We start from the raw sequence: 21,943 nt of genomic DNA, 5'->3' as shown, positions 1-21,943 counted from the left end.
AGCCCTGGGAGAGGCCCTGGTGTCCTAGCCGCTGTTCTTCAGGGTCAGGGGACCTGAAGGATCTCAGAACAGCCAAGGGCTCTTATTCTCCAACGGTCTGACCTTGAACTCCAACTCCTTGCAAACAGGTTGCCACCCTTTCCATACTGGAGCTAGCTCTCTGGCCAAAAAGACAGACACAAAGGAGGAGCTAGCGAGTAACTTTTTGTCAGTTCCCCAGGCCTCCAGCAGGTCTTTTTCACCTCCTGCCCTGACAACATATGTAGTCTCTGAACTCTCTTCCTCAGGGATAGAATGGAAACGCCTAGCGGGAACCAGCTGTCGAGGTAAACGGGATACGTGTGTGAAAACGCTCTGGAAGCACGAGAAGTGCCTGCAGGCCGAGGGCTGCCTCTGCTCTCGCCCACAGCGCTAAGTCTGTGGGGCGGGGGTAGCCCCCCCACATGCTGCCGCGACCCTTTCCTTCAGGACTGAAGTTCTGAGGCAGGAGGCCCAGACCTCCCCAAAACCAGCGAGAGGAGAGCAGGAGGAAAGGACCTTGCTGGAGGATCACTCCGGCACTGGATGCAGACGGGCTTCCTAGGGAGCAGGCCCGGCCACTGTGTGGGAGCCCCGCGCCTCCCATGCTGCTGGCACGAGACCACTCCTTTGTGCTGCTGGCACGAGACCACTCCTTTGTGCCTATCCGGGACATCCTGGCCTGGTGGACCTTCAGCACCGAGCCCTGTCTTCAGACCTACAACCGTGGGGCGAGTCTCTGAGCATCAGTGGGCAGACGTGCCGTCATCTCCCCAGAATCATGGGGGGAGGAGCAGTGGTCAGAGGCGGCATGAGCCCAGGGCCTGGCTGGCAGCCCCGGGAACACACACACACCACCCCCCTCCCAGGCTTTCCACTGCAGGTGGGGGGCAGTGACCAGCAGGGACACCTAGCGGCAACAAGTCCCGAGGCTCCCAAGGCAGCCCCGCAGAATCAATGCCCATGGTGGGGGGTGGTCTTTCCTTGAGAGAGTTAAATTCAGTTTATATTCTATTTTCCCACCGAGACCACCACCCTAAAGGAATACTCTGCAGCTATTAAAAAATGGGGTGCTGGGTGTGGGCAGCACCAAAAAAGGGGCCGCCGGGCTAATTCACCTTCCTCCTCCTGATTTCTTATCCTCATTCACTTTTGAGCCCACCACAGACAATTCCCAACTAGGAGAATCAATCATTTCCTCTAGGTCAGCTAAAACACACAAGGGTGTCTACTACATGGCTCTACCTAAGCCTCTCCCCTCGTTTTAATTTTCCTTCTAAAAGGAACAGAAGGCAGAGGTGCTGAGACACCTTATACCATGCAGACTAAATTCATTTGTAAAGATTACTTTACTCTCCTAGAAAAATACACATTGCAAATTTGAGGGCTACAACTTACCCATCTTAGAGAATTCCTGAGGGAGAGGGGGAACCTCTGAATATCAGACTGTGTGGGGATGTGTGTGAGAGGCATGTTAAATATGGTTGGGTCAGGTGGACCTTTTAAAAAAATCTGTTTTTCCCCCATTTTTTTTTTTTTTTTCTAAAAAAGGAAAAACAAATTGCCACGTGTCTGGCTTATCCCGTGCGCGCACGTATACAGAGGAACAGCGTCGGGGAGGGGCTGTCATGCAACGAGGCAAAACCAACATGACCTCCTTCGACGGGGAGTCTCAGTGTTGCAGGAGGAACAGGGGTCCCTGGCGCTGCTTCCCCTCGCTCCTACGAGATCCAGCACGTCTGCGGTAGGGGGCAGAAAACACCACTGTCTCCCGAGGGTATTCCTATCTGAACACGTCAGATGTCCTGCGAAAGGAAACAGGTCCACTTTAGAGTATGAACGGGCGCGACTTCCGGTGCTCCTCAGGCGAGGCCAAATAATCCATGAACACGTAAAACCCTTCTGGGCGCTATGTTTCTGGCCCGGCCAGCAGAGGACTCTAGGAGCAGAGGTGGGCACAGCTGGGGACAAAAAGGTTCCAGAGACGGGCTTCCTCAGGGTACTTCGGGAAATGTCCTTTGTTCCAGCATTCCTAGGTGATGGCACTGGTGAGCCTGGTTTGTACTGTCAGTGTCACTCTGCAGAGGCCGCTCCCGGCCGAGAAGAAAGTGCATCTCAAGGCCAGCGAGGGCCGCAAAACGGTGTGCGTCGGGGCGGGAGGAGGACCCTTTCAGATGCCAATGGTCTGCAGAACCCGCCTCTCGTGGTCGTTGAGGTGGCCTGAGAACACCACGTAGCAGGGTTGCTGAGCAAACTGGCAGAGGAAGTCCGTGAGGTACGCCTGGAGGAACGAGGAGGGAGGCGTCCCTGAGGGCGGGAACCACTGGCCTTCACACTAGTGCCAGTGCCCCAGGGACGCTTGCCCGTTCTTGGCTCTAGGGAAGGTTCAACCCAGAGACTGAATTCCACAGGGATTTCCCAAGACCACACCTTGCAATCCACCCCTAGGACACAGCCCCAGGAAGCTGGATTCCAGCACGGGGCAGGGCAGGAAGCCCCTGGGTGCAGAGTCCCCGCCCTCCCCCAGCCCTGCCCACCGGGCGAGACGAGGCCGAGGCCGAGCCGCAATGGTGCTGAGCCGCGGCTGCTGGCGAGACAGCGTCTCTGGACACCCTCACCTGCAGATCGACCTGATAGAGAGGGTCCTTCAGGGCATCAGGGTCGTCTTCCTCATCGTCCTCGTAGTACTCCTCCTCTGGAGAGACACCAAGCCAGGGAGGGTCAGGGCGCACAGGCCCCGGGGGCAGGCAGCGCCCACACGGCTGAGGGCAGGGGTACACAAGCCCACGGGACATTCCCGGGGCGCCCCGCTCTTGGTGCCGGCCTCGATGCTCACCGTATTTACTCGTGGCAAGAATATCGGACAAGAGCTGGCCCGCCAGGCCGTCCTCCTCGTCGTCGTCGTCCTCCTCCTGGTCGTCCCACATGTCGCTGGAGTCATCTGCACGGGGCCGAGAAGCAGCTGCAGCACGCGCACGCGTCCCCCTCCCACACCCAGACCGGCCGGGACCCAGAAGCCCCGCGGGCCCGTGGCCGAGGACCAGGCCAGATCCCCCCACCGAGTCCGACTGGGAAAACTAAGCGTGCTGGTGGGGAGAGAGCGGGCCGAGAGGCTCTGCGGAACCACCGGAGCCGGAAGCGCTGGCCTCCTGGCCACCCCCGAGGTGCTGCAGGCAGACCCTGGAGATCAGCCTGGGCCGTCGGGGACTCTGACAGCCAGCCGGCGATCTGCGAGCCCGGGGCCTGGCTGCCAACCCAGCCTCCAGGGAGGGCGGGCACCTTGGCTCCACTCTGCGGGGGCGGCCTGGCGCGCGGCGTTGGCCTCCGTGACGCTGGACAGCTCGCTGATGATCAGCTTCAGGATCTTGACCAGCAGGGGGACGCTGGTCCAGCGCTCAGGGTCTGGAAGGAGGAGGAGGCTCCACGTCCCACGGTCCCTGGGCCGCTGCCCCGCGAGGCAGTGCGCCACCCACCCCCTCCACTGCCCAGCCCGCACCCAGCCCTGAGGCACAACGGAGAATTAAATAGCTTCGTTCTGCACCACGCTACAGGAGTTTAGAAGTCAGGAGAGATGAGAGATTTCAGGGACCAAAGGAGACAGGCTTTGCCAGCAAAAAAGCCTGCAAACCAGCGACCTGCACCGGGTGGAGCACTCCGGGCCCTGGGACTTGCAGTTTGAGAAACAGCACAGGTGAGCGCAAACCTGCAGTTAAAGAAGGCAGCTCCAGGGCTTCCCTGGTGGCGCAGTGGTTGAGAGTCTGCCTGCCGATGCAGGGGACACGGGTGCGAGCCCCGGTCCGGGAGGATCCCGCATGCCACGGAGCGACTAAGCCTGTGAGGCACGACTACTGAGCCTGCACTCTAGAGCCCGCGAGCCACAACTACGGAGCCTGCGCTCCGCAACAAGAGAAGCCACTGCAGTGAGAAGCCCGTGCCCCCCGCAACCAGAGAAAGCCTGCGTGCAGCAACGAAGACCCAATGCAGAAAAAATAAATTTTAAAAAAAAGGGTTAAGATGGTAAATTAAAAAAAAAAAAAAAAAAAGAAGGCAGCTCTGCGCTCTGCCCACACATCACCAGAGTCGTGGGCCAAAGGCAATCAGACACGAAGACACTAGAAGTGGGTATCCAAGGCCCAGAATGAAGCTGGATGCTGGGGGTCCCTGTACCTGGGACTCTTGTCCACTTGCAGCAGCAGCAGGACCCAAACTCTGCTCCACTGTTCACCTGGGGTTTTCTGCTGCTTCTTATCAAACCCATCGCTAACAACCATGTCTTAACTGCCTCCCAGCCCAGGTGTCCTGAGCCCCGGGGCTGGGGTGGGGTGGGGATGGCAGTGTGTGTGTGTGAGGGGAGCAGCGTCACCCACTCTTGGCCGACTTGGAGCGGGTGCGGGTGCCCTCGTCCAGGCTGTGGATCTCCTCCCCCTTCACGCGGATGTCCTGCAGCCGCTTGTCATCCGCGTTGATGCCATGCTGGAGCAGCTTACACAGCGCCACAGAGCTGGCGAGGAAGAGCCAGAGAGGGCTGATCAGCTGCCCCCTCGGAGCGCACCCCAGGGAGACGGGCAGTGACGTCCTGACACGTGGAGCGTGCAAGTGCTTTCACGACTAACTAGGGCACAGAAGAGAGCCTGGCTGAAAAGGGGATCTCGTGTTCCCACGGACGGTCGGATGAAAGCTGTCCTTGAACAAAGCCGGAGCGGGCGAGCAGCAGGACGACGCCCGCACCAGAGGGAGTGTGGGGTGACGAGACGCGTGGACAGGAAGTCAGAAAGCTGGGTTTGTGAAGAAGAGGAAGCCGCCAGCAGCACTTGGCTGGGTGACGGTGCGGGCAGGGGAGGGTCTCTAGCCAGCAGAGATCAAAAACACACGCTCTACCTGCGACGACTATCTTCTGGGAATTTCAAGAGGGCAGCTACTTGAATATACGGTTTAGCCAGAAAGAAACAGAGGGAAAAGGAACGCAACGGGCAGCTGGGTGCTCAAGTCAGGGGAGGAGGCGGACGGCCCAGAGGAGGAGGACGCGGCCCCACCTGACTTTGCCCTCGTACTGCCCGTAGAAGAGGTGCTGGCGGCTGGTCCACTCGGCCATCACGAACTCCAGGGCAGGCTTGCCGGTGGGCCCCGGGAGGCTGCACAGGAACTCCAGGAGGGGCTCCAGCTGGGTGTGCACCAGGTGGGCGAACACCATGATCAGGGACTGGTGGGACAGGAGGACACCTGCTTCAGGGACTCAGGCAGCCAGGCAGGAAACAGAGGGCAGCGCGGCCGTTCCCTCACCAGCGTCTCTGGGGCTGGGGCCGTCCTACCTGCATGACGCTGAGCGTCTCCGCCTGCTGCATCTTGCTGAGAATGGCACGGAGAATCTGGTCCAGGTTCTCCCCCAGCTCCCGCCCCGCCTTGGAGATGAGGGTGGACACAAGGCGGCCCACGAAGGCGGCAGTGAACTCAGAGGTGCGGGGGTCCAGGAGCTGGCTCACCACCTGCATCACGTACCACAGCCCATTGTGGCCCTGCTCGTCATGCCACTGGGCCACCTGCTCCAGCGTCACCGACACGTAGGCCCGCAGGCACTCACCACCATTCTGGGAGACAAGGGAGGGGACTAGGTCAGCCGCGGGCACACAAGCCCTCCGTCTGCAGGGTCTGGGGGGCTCATCCCGCCGGAGTTGGGGCCGCGCCGTTGCAGACACAGGCGCGCACCACCCTGTCTCTGCTGTGCCGCATCGGTTAGCTCAGAAACGCGCGCTTCTCATCAAAGGGAGAATGGACACGCAAACGGAGTTTCAACCGCAAAGCTCTACCTCTGGTACTGAGAAAACAGAGCTAAGACAGCAGTAACTGGCGGGACTGCAGGTCTCTGTGAGAATAAGGCAGACTCACACCAACCACGCTGCCTACAGATCTCCAAAGGCCGGTCCCTTTGCTGGCTTCATTAGTCTGTACGTCTACCATCTCTTCCGCCGCAGCAACACCCAGACACAGATAGTAGGATGGCTGGCACTCACACCTCTGAGACGCACACAACGTCTTGGTTTTAGCAGTCGGAACCCTTCCTGGGTCCTCTGGGTAAATACGGATTTGAGGGGTTTCTATCTCAAAGGCAGGAAATGGTGTCCAGCTTCTCAGCCTGCTGCACACGCACCGCGGCTCAGACACCTGCGTGGTGATACCTGCACGGAGATACCTGCATGGTGGCGTTGTCATCCGTGTGGAGGGTGCACTGGGCCACAGCAGGGAAAGCCTGGCAGATAAGCAGCTGGGAGAGGGGGGGCTTCGTGTTCCGCACGACCGTGGTCAGGATGTCAATGGCCGTCTGCAGGAGAGAAGTCAGGCTTGCCTCTGGGGTGTGTGGAGGGGGCCCAACAACAAGATCCTCGCTGTGCGGAGCCCACCCACCAACCCAGAGACACTCATAATGAAAGGCGCGCTTCTGGAAGAGGAAGACAGCAGAGGGTACTCTCAGTCTCCTGGCGGCAGCTCATCACGTGAGAAGCCATGGGGGTGGGCGGGGGCGGAGGTTGACTGGACAGCCAGGGACAGTGTCATCACGGGACTGTCCAATCACCGAGGGCACCTTGGCAACGAGAGCTCCCTTCTGAAAGCCTCGAGAACCACCCACTGTCCTCGTGGGTGAAGCAGCCCAGGAACATCACCCCATGAACATATCACGCTGCTGGTGGTCGGCGTCAGGGGGTGGGATCTCGGGGGGCTCGTGCAGGGCTCGCGCGCGCGCTCTCTCGTCCCCACCCCGGCCCCGTGACGACTGCCGTACCGCGCAGAGCCCCGCAGGGATCTTGTCTGCTGGTGCCTGCATGATGCTGACCAGGGTGGGAATCAGCCTCATCTGCATGGGGCCCTGGCAGGCTTCAATCTGGGACAGCTCCTTGAAGATGTCCTGAGCCAGCGAGGCGACCACAGGATCTGGAGTGGAGAAGGCAACGTGAGTCCCCCCGCCTGGTGGTCTGTGTGTGCTTCTGCCTTAATGCTGCCTGTTGTTGGCCCTAACTGAAGTGAACACCTTCTGCTTTGTTTTTTTTTTTTTAGAAATTTCATGTAATGTCTGAAACATTTATGTTAACATATTTCCATACAAATAACCCAAAGAAAGTTTAGTATTAGTTGTTTTTTGTCTGTTTGTTTTTTTATACAGCAGGTTCTTATTAGTCATCAATTTTATACACATCAGTGTATACATGTCAATCCCAATCGCCCAATTCAGCACATCGCCATCCCCACCCCACCGCGGTTTTCCCTGCTTGGTGTCCTTATGTTTACAACTTCTGCTTTGATTACACATCACTGACCCGGGACCTGCTGGGGCCACCGGAGTAACCTGAAAAGCAGGGAGAGCTGCTAGCTGTCTGGGAGACAGCATGTGTGTGATCTCACGAAGTCAGGGACGAGTCAGCAACAGCTATTCCTAAAACAAAACCTGCCTCTTTTTCTGGGACAAATCTTTAATGTGTGTATTCTTGTGAAACTTGGACTGATTATGAAAACAAATGCTTAAGGGGAAAAAAACGCCCCCACTGATACTTTGTTAAGAAGACATCAGTCTCAGAAACTGCCCAAGCACTGACTCTTCCCAGGTTCCCACGTGTCGACGAGGACCACGCACATCTCCTGGGGGTGGTCACCGCGCACAAGAACTCCCGAAGCCATCGGAGGGCAAAAGGTAAAGCCTTCCAAAAGCAGAGGCTCGTGAAGAAATGCAACTTCAGCTCGACCTGCTTTGTGTAAGAAAAATATAAAGCCCTCCCCTACCTAGCATGAGACAACGTATGCAGTGTGCAGGGCACTAAGACACACGTTAGAAGTTCACCGCAGTGTTGTCCGTAACAGACAAAAACTGTAAACAACCCAGAGGTCCATGAACAGAACGGGTAAATAGATGATGGTATTTATGGTATTTATGGAATAAATACTATGTGACGGGCGGAGAGAACAAGGACTATCTAAGAGTGCAGTGTGGAACCCTCCTTAGGACACATTTTTTTTTTTTTTAGGACACATTTTTAAGTGAAGGAACGAATTGAATAAAATGTTTAGTATGACATCATGTTACATAACCAACCCCCTTCCAAGCTTCAATACTCGCTCTTCAGATACAAATGTCCTCAATGTTTCTAATACACACTGACTGCAGAAAAACTTAAAATGCAGGAAAGTATTAAAGGAAAAAATACACCTGTAATTCCACCACCTAGAGATAACTACCCTTAACATTTTGATGCATTTTCTTCTGGTAATTTTTCTATATACATATCCACACATACATCCTTTTCTAAAGCAAAACCAAAGCTTGTAGTTACATTCTACGCATTCTGGAAAACAGTCTATTCACTTCCTACAAGGTGAGCGCTTCCTCATGGCTTTAACAATTCCTCTGAGGGTTGATTATTAACGGCTGCACAGCATTCCACTTTAGAGATATAATTAATTAACCTCTTACTGTTTCCAAATTTTTGCTACTATAAAAAACACGCAATGAACACCTTATTCATAAACCTTTCCATGTATCTCCTTCTTCACTTTTCCTTTTCTAGTTATAGTTCTAGGCCTCTTCTTTTAGGAAGCTTTTGATTTAGTTGCTCAGTTCCCTTACTTTACTGTCAAAGTCCCAGATTATACGTCTTGCCGGTTAACTTTCTTCGTTATCTTTCTTCCCAGTTCTTACCAGACAGCAAGAGTTACAGGCATACGTTCTCTGTTTAGCGCTGCTTGATCTATAGCACGACCCTACTCTCGCTAATTCAAAGTCACTTTCTTTTCTTCTAATGCTAAAACCATTAGACCCAGGGAAGCGCTCACCGATCCCCGCCCACTCACCCCCCACCCGCCTCGCGCATACCGTTACTGTACTTTAGGAAGATGGCGATGGTGAAGGGGCAGATTTTGCTCTCCATGCTCGCTGTGAACTCTGGGTCTACCGTACAAACGATGCACAGGGTCTCCATCACCAGGTTGAGGACCTCTGAGCTGAACTGAGCCGCCAGGTGAATTAAGCCATCCAGGATGCTGGGGAGGAAGGGCTGAAGCACGTGGGTGCTCTCTGAGACTTTCAGCTGGTCACAATAACTGGAGAGCAAGAAATAAGCAAGAACTACTCACCAGCGGGTCCCTCAATTCCTGGTTTTTCCAATCAGCATTATGTGGTACAGCATTTTCATGTGAAGCTTTATGAAGCTACTTCTAGAGCTCATTAAGTTTTTATATCTTTCTGTGGCTTTGTTTTTTAGAACTATCACCACCATCATTTCTATGTTTTCTAATTTATTTCTGCTTTGGTCTTTGTTATTTCCTTTAAAATTTCTTTCATCCCTCTATTTCGTTTTGAAGCGAATCCCAGTCATGGTTACGTCCAAATTATTAAGATATTAAGTCAAATGACTTATGATTCCTCAGACCATTGTTTTAGTCACATTCCCGAGATACAGATATAATCTCCAAACAGTGCTTTTAAATCTTTTCCAATACAACTGTTATTTAGTAGGAGACTATTTTTTAACTTCCATGTTACAAAGATTTTATACTTTTTGGAGTTTTTTTTTTTTTTTTGCATCCTAAGATGAGATCAATGTATATAAACATTTTACACATACTCAAAAAACTGGTGTACTATTTGCAGGGTTTAAAAGTTTGTTTTCAAAACAGAAACAGACTCACAGACTTAAGAGAACGAACTTATGGTTACGGGGGTGGGTGGGAGGGATAGACTGGGAGTTTGGGATTGACATGTACACGTGGCTATATTTGGAAGCCCTCAATACTCTTTTAATAACCAAGATGGGAAAAGAATTTGAAAAAGGATACATGTATATGTATAACTGAATCCCTTTGCTGTACACCTGAAACCAACACAACACTGTTAATCAACTAAACTCCAATATAAAATTAAAATTTAAAGATTTAAAAAAAAGGAAGTTTTATTTCTTAAAAAAAGTTTGTTTTCTATACATAGTTCTACCTTATTCGCCTCTTATTCAATCAATAAATATTTACTGGGTGCTGCTTACCATGTCCAATGGGATACAATTATTAAAAATATATCATCTAAGTCTTTTGTTATTTTCAGAACGGTAATAAAAGTCAATAAAGGGCTTCCCTGGTGGCGCAGTGGTTGGGAGTCCGCCTGCCGATGCAGGGGACGCGGGGTCGTGCCCCGGTCCGGGAAGATCCCACATGCCGCAGAGCGGCTGGGCCCGTGGGCCATGGCCACTGGGCCTGCGCGTCCGGAGCCTGTGCTCCGCAGCGGGAGAGGCCACAACAGTGGGAGGCCCGCGTACCGCAAAAAAAAAAAAAAAAAGTCAACAAAAACATTGTTTCTCTATGTTAAAAGAACCTACTGCAGAAACAAGGCCCCCAGACCCCAGGTTCTCAATGAATGGTTTTTCTTAACTTAATTTTTAAGTGTCTTACAACCATATTATTTGTATCAGCTGCTGGGTTCAAAGGTCCACAGTGACTAGTAAACCTGTGGGCTTAGATCTCACATTTGTTCAGATTCTTTGTTTTTTTGGTCCATAACATCCTTTTTTTTTAAGCCACACCTCGCGGCTTGCAGGATCTTAGCTCCCCAACCAGGGATCGAACCCAGGCCCTTGGCAGTGAAAGCGCCAAGTCCTAACCGCTGGATTGTCAGGGAGCTCCTCATCTATAACATCTCTATGTTCAATGCCACCGTGCTCTAATCTAACTCCTCCTTAAGAGCTGGCTCAGCATCTGGCCGTGGGCAGCTCTTGGCTCGTCAGACTAGATTCTGCATCCATCTCCACTGGGACTGAGTTGTGCCCTACCTCTTCCCACTGCTTCTCATTCTAAGGGTTTACAGAGTCTGGGAGACCACAGAGTGCATCATCTGGCCAGATCATATGGGATCTTCTATGCCATGCTAAGGAGGTTAGACTTCATCTTGGAAGCCAGTGTATATCAAAGTTTTTTTTTTTTTTTTTTTTTTACAAATTACTCCTAACACCTAATCTCTTCCTTGCCCTACCCCACAGTCTTCAGGGAAAACCGACATCGCAGGAAAATGCTCTATATTTATCCTGTGGCCTCACGGACCGTCCGGTATACTCTGACTTTCTTCTGGGTACCTGTATCCCAGAGTTCGAAGAGCACAACCAGAGCCATGAGTTTTAATTTTCAGGCAAAAGAAGCTGAGCACATGAGCCAGGGCAGCCACAGTGGAGAGGGAGGAAGGGAGGAGAGGCGAAGGCACCAACCCTGGTAGAGAGCTGGCATCTCTGGGAGTACAGACCTCTATCTTTAGGTATAAGATCTAAAGGTACAAGATCTGTACTTTTACTATAACAGGGACTACAGGTAGGGTAGGCCTGGAGGTGGTAAACAGTAAGCTCAGTAGTGGATGTGTTAGTTTTCAGGTGCTTGTAAGATACCCATCCTGGCACAGCCAGTAAGCACATACATTAATTTGGAGCTCTGGAGAAAGGCTGGCATAAATATGACTAGAGAAATGAGACACAAGTGGAAGTATCTGTCAATCAATATCTTGTTTCAGAAATGGTTTAAGGCAGTTTGCAATAATACATACACTACGATACGAATGAATATATTAAAGCTGGGGTAAAAGAAAGAAAAGCCAAGGTGGTGCGATGACCAGGAAAGGGCTGCTGGTGACATGAGAATGAGCGCTTCAATGACGTGATGAGAATATAAGCCAGACTGAAACTGGCTGGAAAACAAGAGGGAAAGGGCCAAACGGAGAATCCTGGCTGTGAAAGAAAGCACAGCTAGCAGCCCTTCACAGGAAGCTCTTAACCTGGGGTCCACTATTCCACACATGACGTAAAATTTTATAAACAGGTATGAGTGTCCGTTTCTTTGCCGTGCACGTTCATGGCTTTTGTCACTTTTCCAGAGACAGCTGCTACACCTTTCCAGAAAACCAATGCCCATGTAGTCAGAGAACTGAAAACTACTAAAAAAAAGAGAGTTCTCTTCACATACTTTTTCTGATTATAAGAGTAATATAAAATTTAAACAAGCTTGAAATTTCAATTCTTCTCGGCTTTACTGTGGCGTGACCGACCTATAAAATGGTTAGCTATGTCCACCGTGGTGACTGGACGTACATGCACAGCGTTGAAGATTTCCCACGTCCAGGTCATTGACACGGTCCATCATCTCGGATTTACCTTCTTCTGGGTGAGAACACTAATTTCTACGTCCCGTTACCCGATGCAGTCACCATGTGTCACGTTAGATCCTCAGCCCTTGGTCATCGGACCGACGACAGCATGTACCCTTTCATCAATCTCTCCATGCTCCCCACCCTCAGCAACCACCTTCCTGCTCTCCTTTACAATGAGTTGGGCTTTTTAAAAGATTCCACATATAAGTGATACCATGCAGTATCTGTCTTCCTCTGTGAGGCTTATTTCACTCAGCACCGTGCCCTCAAGGTCCATCCACGCTGCTGCAAACGGCAGGCGTTCCCTCCTTCTCGCAGCTGAGTTATATTATGGTCCACCGAATACTCACACATCTCCATCCACTCAACCACCGATGCACACTCAGGTTGTTTCCATGTCTCAGCCACTGTGAATAATATTACAATAAACACAGGAGTGCAGACACCTCTTCGAGATCCTGTTTCCATTTCCTTTGGATATATACACAGAAATGGGACTGCTGGATCAAATGGTAGTTCTATTTAAAAATTTTTTTAGGACCCTCCACACTGTTTTCCACAGTGGCTGCACCAATTTACATTCCCACCAGCAGTGCACAAGGGCTCCCTTTTCTCCACACCCTCACCAACCTTTTTATTTCTTGTCTTTTTGATGATAGCCATTCTAACAAGTTTGCGGTGGTGGCTCATTGTGTTTTTTTTTGTTTTGCGGTACGCGGGCCTCTCACTGTTGCGGAGCACAGGCTCTGGACGCGCAGGCTCAGCGGCCATGGCTCACGGGCCCAGCCACTCCACGGTGTGTGGGATCCTCCCGGACCGGGGCACGAACCCGTGTCCCCTGCATCGGCAGGCGGACTCTCAACCACCGCGCCACCAGGGAAGCCCTCATTGTGGTTCTGATGCGCATTTTCCTGATAACTAGTGATGTTGAGCGCTCTTTCATGTACCTGTTGGCTATCTGTATGTCTTCTTTAGAAAAAGTGTCTATTCAAGTCCTCTGCCGTTTTTAAAAATCAGATTATCTGCTATTGAGTTGTATGAGTTTTTCATATATTTTGCGTATCAACTGCTTATCAGATAAATGGTTTGCAAATATCTTCCCCCATTCAGTAGGTTGCCTTTTCATTTGGCTGATGGTTTCCTTTGCTGTGCTTTTTTAGTTTGACGTAGTCCCACTTGTTTACTTTTGCTTTTGTTGCCAAACACAAAAAATCATTGCCAAGACAAATGTCAAGGAGTTTAACTTTTATGTTTTCCTCCAGGAGTCTTACGGTTTCAGGTCTTAGGTTCAAGTCTTTTTTTTTTTTTTTTTTTTTTTTTTTTTTTTTTTTTTGCGGTATGCGGGCCTCTCACTGTTGGGGCCTCTCCCGTTGCGGGGCACAGGCTCCGGACGCGCAGGCTCAGCGGCCATAGCTCGTGGGCCTAGCCGCTCCGCGGCATGTGGGATCTTCCCGGACCGGGGCACGAACCCATGTCCCCTGCATCGGCAGGCGGGCTCTCAACCACTGCGCCACCAGGGAAGCCCAGGTTCAAGTCTTTAACTGATTTTGAGGTGACCTAAGTACATGGTGTAAGATAAGGGTCCAGTTTTCCGAACATCATTTACTGAAGCGACTGTCCTTCCCCCGCTGTATATTCTTGGCTCCTCTGTCATAAAATAATTGACCATGTAAGTGTGGGTTTATAGCTGGGCTCTCTGTTCTGCTCCACTGATCTCTGTGTCTGTTTTTATGCCAATACCGCACTGTTTTTTGATTACTGTAGCTTTGTAATACAGTTTAAAATCAGGAAGTGTGATGCCTCCAGCTTTGTTTTTCTTTCTCAAGATTGTTTTGGCTATTCAGGGTCTCTTGGGATTCCACACAGATGTTAGAATTGTTTGTTCTTCTATGAAAAATGCCACTGGAATTTTGATGGGGTTGCACTGAATCTGTACATTGCTTTGGGTAGTTTGGACATTTGAAAAATATTCATTATTCCAATCCATGAGTATGAAACATCTTTCTATTTGTGTCTTCTTCAATCTTTCATCAATGTCTTACAGTTTTCTGTGTATAGATCGTTCACCATCTTGGTTAAACTTACGCTTAGGCATTTTATTGTTTTTGATGCAATTGTACAGGAGATTGTTTTTTAAATTTCTCTTTGTGATAGTTCATTATTTCTTCTTTTCTTTTCTAATTGCTCTGGCTGGGACTTCCCGTACTGTGTTGAAGAGGAGTGGTGAGAGTGGGTACCCTTACCTTGTTCTTCATCTTAGAGAAAAAGCTTTCAGCCTTTCACTGTTGAATATGATGTCAGCTGGGCGGGGGGGTTGTCATATACGGCCTTTATTGTGTTGGGATGTGCTCCTTCTATACACTTTTTGGAAAGTTTTTGTCACGAATGAGTACTGAATTTTGTCAAATGCTTTTCCTGCATCTAATAAGATAGTCATGTGATTTTTAATTTTTCATTCTATTAATTGGTCGATTTCTGGTATGTTGAACCGTCCTTGCACCCCAGGGACAGAGCCCACTTGGTCGTGGTCTGGGATCCTTTTGCTGCGGTGCTGACTTCAGTTTGCTAGTACTGTGTTGAGAATCTCTGCGTCTATATTCATCAGGTACACTGGCCTGGAGTTTCCTTTTCCTATAGCGTCCTTGTATGGCTTTGTTATCAGGAAATGCTGGCCTAGTAAAATGAGTTTGGAAATGTTCCCTCCTCTTCAACTTTTTGGAAAGAGTTTGAGAAGGAATGGTATTAATTCTTCTTTAAATGTCTGTAGAACTTACCAGTGAAACCATCTGGTCCTGGGCTTTTGTCTTATGGGAGGTTTCTGATTACTGGCTCACTCTCCTTGTTAGTTATTGGTCTGTCCGGGTTTTCAATTTCTTTGTGACTCAGTTTTGCTAGGCTGTGTGTCTCTAGGAATTTGCGCATTTCTTTTAGGCTGTCCAATTTGTTGGCATACACCTGCTCACAGTCGTCCCTTATGAGCCTTTGTCTTTCTGTGTTATCAGCTGTAAAGTTTCCCCTTTCCTTTCTGATTCTGTACTTGAGTCTTCTCTCTCTTCTTTTTAGTCTAGCTAAAGTCTGTCCATTTTGTTTATCTTTTCAAAAAACCAGCTCTTAGTCTAAGTTTTTCTAATATTTTTCTGCTCTTTATTTTATTTATTGCTGCTCTCATCTTCCTACTGCTACCTTTGGGCTTAGTTTGTTCTCTAATTCCTGAGGTATAAAGTTAGGTTGTTTGAGATCTTTCTTTTTTCTTAATGTAGGCGTTTTTATCTATAAACTTCCTTCTTAAAACTCCTTTTGCTGCATCCCGTAAGTTTTGGTATTTGTATTTTCCATTTTCGTGTGTTTTAGAATATCTTTATTATTTTTTTAAATTAATTTATTATTTATTTATTTATTTTTGGCTGTGTTGGGTCTTCATTGCTGTGCATGGCCTTTCTCTAGTTGCAGTGAGTGGGGGCTACTCTTCATTGCAGTGTGTGGGCTTCTCATTGCGGTGGCTTCTCTTGTCGTGGAGCACGGGCTCTAGGCGCACAGGCTTCAGTAGTTGTGGCACGCGGGCTCTAGAGCACAGGTTCAGCAGTTGTGGCTCACAGGCTTAGGTGCTCTGCAGCCTGTGGGATCTTCCCAGACCAGGGCTCGAACCCGTGTCCCCTGCATTGGCAGGCAGATTCTTAACCGCTGCGCCCCCAGGGAAGTCCCTCAGAATATTCTTAGATCTCTCTTTTGAGTTCTTTGATCCACGGGTTGTTTAGAAGTGTGTTGTTTAATTTCCATATATTTGTGATTTTTCCAGTTTTCCTACTGTAATTGACTTCCAGTTTCATCTCAATGTGATCAGAAAAGATACTTGGTATTATTTTAATCTTAAATTCATTAAAACCTGCTTCATGACTTATCCTGGAGAATGCTCCATGCATGCTTGGGAAGGATGTATGTTCTGCTGCTGTTGGATGGAATGTTCTGTATGCTGCTGGGTCCATTTGGTTGAAAGTATAGTTTAAGTCCAACGTTTCCCTATTGATTTTCTGTTTGGATGAGCATAATTCATTGTTGAGGGTGGGGTATAAATCTCCTGCTATTATTGTACTGTTGTCTACTTCTCCTCTCAGATATTGATATTTGCTTAATATATTTACGTGCTCTGATGGCAGGTGCACATATATTTATAATTGTTGTTATCTTCCTGATGAATTAACCCCCTTATCATATAATGACCTTTGTTTCTTGTTACAGCTTTTGAATTAAAGTCTACTTTGATCAAAGTATAGATACCCTCCCTCTCTTTTGGTCTCTACTTACACGGAATATCTTTTCCCACCCCTTTACTTTGAGCCTATGTGTGTACTAAAACCTATAGTCTCTTTTGGGCAGCATATAGTTGGGTCTTCTTTTTCAATCCACTCAGCTACTTTGACTTTTAATTGGAGAATTTAATCCATTTAAATAAGTTTTGGTAAGTAAGCCCATTTTATTAACTGTTTTCTGGCTCTTCTGTAGTCCCCTGTTCCCCCGACCTTTCTCTCTGGATGTCTTCCTTCGTGAATGGTGATCTTCCGTGGTGGAATGCTTTGACTCCTTTCTCTTTCTCTTTTGTGCGTCTATCATAGATTTTTGCTTTGTGGCTACCATAAGACATTTTATAGATATGATAGTCTATTTCACACTGACAACTTAACTTTGACTGCATACAAAAATTCTACCCCTTTATTCCCTTCCTTTAATGTTTCTGATGTCACGATTTAACTCCTTTTATACTGTGTATTCGTAATGATAATCATAAAGTATTTAGCTAGTTATTTTTAACACTTTCATCCTTTAACCTTTTTACTAGAGTTAGGTGGTTAACACACCACCATATTACAGTATCAGAGTATTCCGAATTGGTTATATACTTACCTGTACCAGTGTGTTATATATTTTCACATTATTAATTAGCATCCTTTCATTTCAGCTTGAAGAACTCCTCTTGGCATTTCTTGTAAGGCAGGTCTAGTGGTGCAGAACCCCTTCGGTTTTGTTGTCTGGGAAAGTCTTCATCTTGTCTCCAGTTCTGAAGGTTGTCTTTCCTAGCTAAAGCACTCTTGGTTGGCAGTTTTTTCTTTCAGCACCTAGAATATATCATCCCACTGTCTCCTGGCCTGCAAAGTTTCTGCTGAGCAATCTGTTGCTAGCCTTATGGGAGTTCCCTTGTATGAGAGAAGAGTTTTTTCCTCTTGCTGCTTTGAAAAATTCCCTCTGTCTTTTTGATTTTAGATAGTTTTTACTACATTTTGTCTTGGAGAAGATCACCCTGGATTGAAATTTTGGGGTGATATATTAGCTTTATAAGTAGGAGGTACAAATCTCTCCTCAGATTTGGAAAGTTTTCAGACATTATTTCTTTAAAAAGCTTTTTGCCCCTTCTCCCTCTCTTCTCCTGGGACTCTAATAATTTGTAGACTGCTTCTCCTAAAGATATCCCATAGTTCACATTTTCTTCCTTCTTTTTCATTCTTTATTCTCTATCCTCCTCTGATTGGATAATTTTGAAGGTTCTGCCTTCTATTTCACAGGCTTTTTCTTCTGCCTGATCCATTCTGCTACTGATGCTCTCTACTGCATTTTCCATTTCATTCTCTGTATCCTTCAGCTCCAGAATTTGTTTGGTTCTTTTTTATGATTTCTCTCTTTGTTGAACTTCTCGTTTTGTCTGTGAGTTGTTTTTCTGATTTCATGGAATTGTCTTTCTGTGTTTTCTTGTAGCTCACTGAGCTCCTTAAAATGGCTGCTTTGAAATCCTTTATCAGATAAATCACAGATCTCCACGCCTTTGGGGTTGGTTAACTGGAACATTATTGTGCTTCTTTTGTGATATCATGCTTCCTTGGTTTTTCATGTTCCCTTATGTCTTGCACTGCTGTCTGCACATCTGAAGTAGCAGTCACCTCCTCCAGGCTTTACTGACTGACCTCTTCCAGGTGTCCAATCTTGGATTTTTTTTTGCTCCAGTGGTGTGCTAGAACTTCTCCACTGGGCTTTGGACTTCGACAAAGGCTCTCTGGTCTGTGGGTAACTGTCTCAGTCAGTGTTCTCCAGGAGGTCCTGGACCACGTCAAGATCCACAGCTGGGACCGAGGTCTGTGTTTCTATTATCTGACATACAGGTGGGTGAGATCCCCCTGGGTCCCTTGGTGTACAGTGCCGAAGACAGAACCAAAGCCAAATGGGACTATGGTCGGCAAGTCAGTGGCTGGGATGTGGGCTTGTCTTCTCAAAACAGCTCTCCTTGTCCTTAGATGGCACTGCGTTTGACAATCTCCTCGCTTGGACAGATGCCAAATTGTTGTTGGGGGAGGGATAAGAGCGAGGGACATCTTATTCACACGTCTTGCCGACACGCCCCCCCGCTCCCCCCTCCCCCAGCAATGCTTTCTAAAGACATATAGTAATGCCAGCACCTCAATCTCTGCTTCAAAAGGTAAGGAGGTAGCGCAGGCAGGTGGAAGGTGAACTCTGCGTTTTTAGGGTTTCAAGCAATTCTTAGGATTCAACCGAGACTCTGTAAGTTTGGACTTGAAAATACTCCTGAAAACATCAATACTCCCTGTGGTCTGAGAAGGAATATAAATAAAGGACTAATAGAGCCACTAGTACACTAGCTGTGAGAAAGAGAGGTAAAATTGGGAAAAGATAAGCAGTGTTTCCAGGCTACATGATCCCAAATTTGGGTTCCAATACAGAGGCAATCAATCAACCAAATGACGCTAAGCCTGCTTCTATGGCCCGCTGCTGTGCGACCCCAGGCAAGTTAGCTATCTCTCGGAGCCTCAGGTTCTGCTTCTCTGTAAGACAGGGAGTTGGTCTAGATGATTCCAGAGCTGGAGTGAACTGAAAAGGAACGAGGAGTAAAAGGGAACAGGATGTATCCGGGACTCACAGAAGCCATGTTTCTGGTATGGTTTCTTTCCCTGTCCTTCCAACATCCATTCTGCAGGAGATCTTCAGAAATTTCCAAGCAACATAATCCACCGGACAACTGCTGTTTGGGACTTCTACCCTGAGCAACTTTCTCTTACAACAGTTTCCGTTGTCCTAAGGTGGCGTACTCACCCCCAGATGGCTCTCACTGCAGAAATTCGAACTGATGGGGGTTGTGTCTCGTGAAGACCACTAACTGTTGCCTGAAGAAACTGCTGGATCAATTCAGGGGACATAGCGACAGTGAACCGACTGGCAGCCCAAAGGGCCCGGCCCAAGAGGAAAGGAGACACTGGGAGGAAGAGAGAGCAGTTAGAGGCTGGACAATACACGTTTCTGCTACCGCCCACCCTCCTCCCCACCACTATTCCTCAGTTCGTTGCAGTAACTGGATACCACCTAACATACATAACATAATGGAGAGAAAAAGCACGATCTTGAAAGATAAAAGCAAATGTATGACCTATGGCACAGAATCATTTCCCTAGTTTCACTTTTCACTATTTGCGAAGTACATCTTGAATATTCCTAGACTAGAAAGCCCCCCCACCCTTGTTCCCACCACAGCTCTCACCACCCCTTACCGCACTGCTAGTCAGTCCTCTAGATGTCTTCTCCACTGCCAGTTTTTTCCTACTCTTGGACCACTATTGGAATACTGTAAATTATAGCTCTGTCATGCTTTCATTTAAAACGTCAGCAAATCCCACAGTCTACCAAATAAAGCCCATCTAAATTCGCACGGCATTCAAGGTCCCCTCAGACCAGTGACTCTAGCATTACCTCTCGTTTCCCTTTGTGCCTTCCAAACTCAGGCACACACCCCTCCCTAGGAAGTCAGCATCTTACTTTGCCATTTCTGCGCTTTGTTTGTAAGCCAACACACTCACCTCTCCTTGCATTATCTAACCGATCTCTTGGGCTGAACTAATCCTAACTATCTCTGCCGCTTTAAGCCCATGTCTTTAGCTTTCTAACATGATACAAATATATGTTTTGATATTCTAGGCACTGGTGTAAGGATTACTACCCCTTGCCTATTATAAGATGCTTGAGGACAGAGACTATACTTATTCAGCTGTCACAGGGCTTAACTTAGTTACCTGTACAATAAACATTTAGTTGATGGGACCTATTCAACAGAACCAGCAGTTTGCACCAGCAAACGGTGCCAAATAATTACATACTAATTCATATAATGGATAGTACCATCCAAGAACACCTGGAAGTCCCAAGAGTTAAAACTGTTTTCATAGCAATACCAAGACATTACTTGTCTTTTTTCATTCTCATTCCTTCTCGAGTATACGGTGGAATTTTCCAGAGGTTACTGATGTGTGACACCATGGCTCTGACAGCTAATGGAACGTATGCTTGCATTTCTTATATTTTGAAAGCTTCTCAGTTTTCATTTCTAATATGTTAAATACTGCTACATGTGACTCACAAAAAAATCTCCTTGGGATCACTGATAATTTTTTAAAGTGTAAAGGGGTCCTGAGACCAAAAAGTTTGAGAATGGCTTGTACAGAAAAGCTTTGCTAGGGCAAGTTCTACAAAAAATATGCTGGTGAGTTTGAGAAATTCCAACACTGTCATTCAACACGCGATTACACTACGTCCATTAGGTGCCAGGCACTGTGGGGCAAAAGGATATATTAGACATGGCTTGTACTCAAATATCTTACATTCTAGTAGGAGAAAGAAAACGTATTTGTCAACCACAACATAACGCAGCACGTGGTCAATGCAGAATCAATAGGAACGTGCTCAGTGGGTCCGGAGCTCTGGATGCTCAACCATCTTAATTCTGTGACTCAGGCCTGAGATGCCCCGTAACAGCTGGCCTAAGGAGACGTGGAGAACATTTTCCAATGGCTTAAGCTACCCAGAGGGCATCCTACGGAGAGGAAGCAGTGAGTGGACTGACACGGCCTCGACGACGCAGGGGTCCCACGACTTAAGTACTCAAGGAGGAAGCAGAGACAGCACTGGGGGCTCTGAGGGTGAGAACAAGGCACGGAGATCGTCACACAGAGACAACGCCGCCTCTCAGCCGCTGCCCTGCGCTGCTGAGAAGTCGGGCTCACGCAGTCGAGGCTACTTTTTAAGGCTAGTAGCGAACGTGGACACGGGAACGGACACTTTAATCATGTAGACAGAAGAGCTTGAGAAAAGTGACAAGAAGCACACAGAAAGGATGAACCACACACAGGCCGCCTGAGGGCGTGGGGACTTTGCAATGACAGAGCTTGCAGCAGAGTTCTCAAGGCAGAGCAGCCAAATCTGCACCCTATTCAGACGCCAGAAAACCCCCAGGACTTGAGCGCTGGCTGGGAGAACAGTGTGGGAGAACAGCATGAAGAGCTACGAACGAGGCAATCCTAGTCTCTCAGTGGGTGAAGCTTGAGTCAAGGTCTCTGGGCAGTTCGGAGGTTCAGACGAGCTCAAGCTTTAGGGTGGAAGAAGAATGGTCACCCCGAGGTTTACCTGCCCAAGTGAACGACAGAACTGAGCTGATGGTGGGCCTGAGCACGGTGCTGAAACCTACCTGAGAGGTTGAGGTCCGCGAGGACGACGTTGGTCAGGAAGCCATGCATGTCGAAGGGGATCCTGCCACTCTTCACGCTGTCGGTGACGATGGACTTCACCGAGCCGAGGGCCAACATGCACGCCTCATGGATCTTCCACCTGCCAAAGGGACACCACAGCCTGGTCACACACACCCACGGTCAAAGCGACAGACGCTTGAGGGAAGCCAATTCAGGAAAGGGCGTTTCAGCACAGCCTGACCCCAAAGTACATTGA

General features: G+C 48.6%; 1 protein-coding gene across 1 annotated transcript in view; it reads right to left on the bottom strand.

Annotated features, from left to right (window-relative positions):
• Positions 1-1,348: 1,348 nt before the first annotated feature.
• The window catches only part of IPO9 (importin 9), a 42,884-nt gene continuing 22,289 nt past the window's right edge, over positions 1,349-21,943 (bottom strand). Inside the window, exons 13-24 of the mRNA XM_024749661.1 lie at positions 21,687-21,826; positions 19,268-19,427; positions 8,873-9,099; positions 6,794-6,942; positions 6,206-6,334; positions 5,328-5,603; positions 5,052-5,218; positions 4,386-4,519; positions 3,298-3,420; positions 2,855-2,959; positions 2,637-2,713; positions 1,349-2,299 (exon numbers count right to left, since the gene is read on the bottom strand). Coding sequence (XP_024605429.1) covers positions 2,189-2,299; positions 2,637-2,713; positions 2,855-2,959; positions 3,298-3,420; positions 4,386-4,519; positions 5,052-5,218; positions 5,328-5,603; positions 6,206-6,334; positions 6,794-6,942; positions 8,873-9,099; positions 19,268-19,427; positions 21,687-21,826 — 1,798 coding nt within the window. The 3' untranslated portion in view covers positions 1,349-2,188. The remainder of the gene's footprint in view (positions 2,300-2,636; positions 2,714-2,854; positions 2,960-3,297; positions 3,421-4,385; positions 4,520-5,051; positions 5,219-5,327; positions 5,604-6,205; positions 6,335-6,793; positions 6,943-8,872; positions 9,100-19,267; positions 19,428-21,686; positions 21,827-21,943) is intronic.

Source organism: Neophocaena asiaeorientalis, unplaced genomic scaffold (genome assembly GCF_003031525.2).
Source record: "Neophocaena asiaeorientalis asiaeorientalis breed wild unplaced genomic scaffold, Neophocaena_asiaeorientalis_V1.1 scaffold44, whole genome shotgun sequence".
Taxonomy (NCBI): domain Eukaryota; kingdom Metazoa; phylum Chordata; class Mammalia; order Artiodactyla; family Phocoenidae; genus Neophocaena; species Neophocaena asiaeorientalis.
Note: the sequence above shows the minus strand (reverse complement) of the source record. Positions and strands in the feature narration are given on the sequence as shown.